Source organism: Vicia villosa, unplaced genomic scaffold (assembly GCF_029867415.1).
Source record: "Vicia villosa cultivar HV-30 ecotype Madison, WI unplaced genomic scaffold, Vvil1.0 ctg.000423F_1_1_3, whole genome shotgun sequence".
NCBI lineage: Eukaryota > Viridiplantae > Streptophyta > Magnoliopsida > Fabales > Fabaceae > Vicia > Vicia villosa.
The window spans coordinates 189,608-193,899 of NW_026705202.1; the positions used below are offsets into that span (position 1 = coordinate 189,608).

Below are 4,292 nucleotides of genomic sequence, written 5' to 3' on the forward strand. Positions count from 1 at the left end.
ATTGGTATCTATTCTTTTAAGGATAAATTATTCACACTTTAAAGACAATATGGACCACATCAATTTATTAATTACCCTACCAAAAATCAAATTCTGAATTCCAATTGATTGAAATAGAGGCCAAGAATACATGAAACACAATAGATCAACATCAACCTCACAATCCTAAAAAAAATCCACCCAATGAATCGACCATCCCCCTCCACTCTCTTTCATTTTCTCTTTAATTTCTCTTTACTTTCCTAAAAAATTTCTTATTTCTGCAAGTTGAAACTAAAATCCAAGCCACATATCAAACATGACACGTACCCTTGTCACATACCATACAAAATAAACTTTCGCAGTCTTGTCTTATGGAGTGACGTGTCAACTAATTTCCCACTCATTTTCCTTAAGATCATGCTTTAATATTTACTCTCCCTCACACACAGAATCACCCAAAACCACTCTTCAATTCTAGTTTCCACAGAAAAGTTTCAGATTCTCAAACTATATACACAGCACACAGAAAAACATCATCAACTAGCAATTATATATTTATATATAGATATATAGATATACTCTCTTCAATATGGTTTTGTTTTGCATGAAAGAGAACAACTCAAACTCAAACACAAACACCATGACTCACCAATCCTCTACTAAACCACATGACCAAATGGATCTTGAGTTCAAGAAACCTCATCAACTCAAAGACAACAATCTTAAGGAGCACGCAAACATGGATGTAACAGAAGGGACATTAACTGTTGAGGCAGAAGAGGAAAGTGGAAGAGAGAAGTTGAAGAGGCATAGAGTTGAAATGGCAGGGAGAGTGTGGATTCCAGATATGTGGGGACAGGAGGAGTTTTTGAAGGATTGGATAGATTGTACAACGTTTGATCCTCCTTTGATTTCTTCTGCCAAAATTGTGACAGCAAGAACAGCTTTGGTTCAAGAAGCCACTGCTGCTACAGCTAGGTGTTAGTTTTGGTATTTCTATGATTTTTTTTGTTGTTGATTAGTTACTATCATATATTGATTGTGGATGGTTTATGCATCATTATTTTTTGCTTTGTTTTTGTTTTATTTTGCATATATTATATGTTCCATGTATGGATTTAGACTTTGGAGGCTATTGATGCATCACAAGAATATATTGTAATACTAAGATTTTTTAAGTAATTTTGTTTTAACTATTTGGATAGAAGATCTATATATAAGTTGATATTTGATTATAGAATGGTTAAATTAATGAGAGAATAGTTAAATTAGGTATTATTTTGTGAGATTCTTTAATGTGAAGGATGTGGAGTTCTTAGCAACAAAGCTTGACAACATCTTCTTAGATGGATGGAAAATTTCCTTGAACATAACAAGGTAAGAGAGGGGTCTATTAAGGATTCCATCAAAATGAAGAACAATATCATGAAGTTGGATGTAGAGGAGTCGAAAGTAGAGCTGCAGGTCAGATACAGGAAGTAAATTAAGTTAGAAAGCAAACTGGAAAGCAATGGATTAGAAGGTCGGGGTAAGGACTCAAGATCATATGTGCGTGTGGTTCAAGACAATAACGTGCACCTGAGACCCAATGCTAAGAGAGTGGGGTTGCAAGGTTTAGAAGGGCGTATGTTGGGATTGTTGAGAATCCAAACATAGTTTACAATATACAAGATATTTTCAGCACTAAGGGTTACTTCGTGATTAGAGTAACCCCATTGAGCGCGCTGCTTGAAGATAGGGAAGAGGATGAATTAGAAGTGTTATTGGTAAAAGGAGGTGATTTGATGAAACAATGGTTTAAGGAAATTCGGGAATGAGAGACCTTCAGATGAGGATGACGAAAGAGTGACATGGTTATGTTGCTATGGTGTTCCATATCATCTCATGTTTGGAACCCGAAGTTTTTAATTCCAGGTGTGTTTGGATTGACGGTGGTCAGAATTGATCTTGAGAGAATTGAGTTTTGTAGAAACGAATCATATCATATCATATTGATAAAACCAACCTCTAAACCGTGGAGTAAGAAAAAAAAAAATAAGAAACTCTAATTGTGTCATTTTTATAATGACCAAGTGAAATATTAAAGGTAAAAAAATCCTATTATTTTTATAAATAAAAATCTGATAATTATTGAGTTGGGTTTTTTTTTTTTTAAATTTTTTTTTTTTAATTTGGTGTGTTCTTTATTTGAAAGAAGGTGTCGTAGCCGCGTCCGCTGCAATTAAATTATTATTTTTCGTTGGACACTGCAAAAATGTGTCAGATATGTGTCGTACTTGTGTCGTACGAGTATCCGTGTCCGACTTGGCGACACGCCTTCTGAATGGCGTGTTGGCACTTCATAGGTTCTGATGATAATACTAGGAACAAAACCTTCATGGATGTTGCTCACATTCTTGTAAGAACAAAAAACTCTAATGGTTTTAAATGAAGCGTTCAATGAGCAGATCAACTGAGATGTCTTTAGATTAAAAGTGGTAGAACATTTTCATGGACCTGTACGAGTTAGCATATCAAAAAAAGAAGACTTAGGAGTCATTAGAGTCAGAAAATTTTTCTGGTGAGTGGTGTGGAGAAGATGAAGGCGCAAAAATTGAGAATGAAGATAATGATGTTTGACTAGAAGATAGGTCGGAAATCATGAATCGATGAAGAATGCATTGTCAAATTGGGTGATAATTCTTTATGGTCAGACGACAAAGGAAAAAGCTATCCTCAAAATCAAATAGGTGTCATCCAAAAGGGTGAGAATATAAACAACATCCAATATGTACGAGGTGTGTTCGGAAAGGTAAAAGTCAAAAGGAGACAAGAAGGGACAAAGGAAAATAAATTCATAAAAGGCTTTATATGAAGTGATTGGTTACATGGTGCTTCAAATAGATGCCAACCATTTGAACAATCATGAAGGGGTTGGTAGTTGGGCTCACTCAGAAAACCCATTTGATGTTTAAGGAAAAGCACATGACACAAAAAAAGTCCAAGTAGTCCTTGATGGGTCAGGTTCTCAACATGTCACAACCCAAGTCATCAATTCAGTCATAAGTCAATTTCAAGTTAGGGGCTACGTAAGGAGTGTAAAGTTTTCAAAGCCTCCTATTTTTCAGCATTGGTCCCTATAAAAATCTCCAAGCAAAACAATCAATTTAGGGTTTCAGATTGTTCATCTAACCATTCAGGTTCTTCGAAGGAAAATTTCTCAAGGGGTTCATCGTTGTGTTGTGAATCAACAATTGATTCAGACGTTATGAAAAACAATTGAAGGTTTTGAAAATAGTAGAAAAGAAGGAGTGGAGACAAAAACATGGAAGAAGGCGAAGGAATTGAGACTTAAAGGAGTGGATGAAGATAAAGTGTACATCAAAGGAATCAAAGTTATAGATGACAAATAGAAAAAAGGGAGAAGATTGGGGAAAGAAGATCAATGGAGTGCTATGAAAATTTTGTCCTATAATATCAAAGGATGTGGTAATACAATTAATATGTTTAAGGAAAGGCACGTGCAACAAAAAATAAAGTCCAGGTAGTTATTGATGGGTCTGGTTCTCAACTTGTCACAACACAAGTTTATCAATCCAGTTAGAAGTTAATTTCAAGTTGGGGTCTACGTAAGGAGTGTAAAGTTTTAAAAACCTCATATTTTTCAGCTCTGGCCCCTATAAAAATCCCTAAGAAAAATAATCAATTTAGAGTTTCAGATTGTTCATCTAACCATTCAGGTTCTTCGAAGGAAATTTTTTCAAGGGGTTCATCGTTGTACTGTGAATCAACAATTGATTCAGATGTTATGCAAGCCAATTGAAGGTTTTGAAATAATAGAAAAGAAGGAGTGGCGACAAAAAGATGGAAAAAGGCAAAGGAATTGGGAATTAAAGGAATGGGTGAAGATTAAATGTACATCGAAGGAATCAAAGTTACAGTTGACAAAGACAAAAAAGGCAGAAGTTTGGGGGAAAGGGAGATCAATGGAGTTCCATGAAAATTTTGTCCTATAATATCATAGGATGTGGTAATACAACTAATATGTTCAAGGAAATGCACATGCAACAAAAAAAGTCCAGGTAGTCATGGATGGGTCAGGTTCTCAACTTGTCACAACCCAAGTCAATTAATCCAATCAGAAGTCAATTTCAAATTGGGGTCTACGTAAGGAGTGTAAAGTTTTCAAAGCCTCATATTTTTTAACTTTGGTCCCTATAAAAATCCCTAAGCAAAAGAATCAATTCAGGGTTCCAGACTGTTCATATAGCTATTCATGTTATTTGAAAGAAAATTTCTCAAAGGGTTCATAGATGTGTTCTGAATCAACA

At 35.1% G+C, this 4,292-nt stretch overlaps 1 protein-coding gene across 1 annotated transcript; it reads left to right on the top strand.

The window, feature by feature from the left end:
• The first annotated feature begins 299 nt into the window (after nt 1-299).
• On the top strand, nt 300-1,178 carry LOC131628145 (protein BIC1-like). Its single transcript, XM_058899012.1, has one exon. The coding sequence runs from the start codon at nt 572-574 to the stop codon at nt 965-967; it is 396 nt and encodes a 131-aa protein (XP_058754995.1). The 5' UTR covers nt 300-571; the 3' UTR covers nt 968-1,178.
• Nucleotides 1,179-4,292: the final 3,114 nt, after the last annotated feature.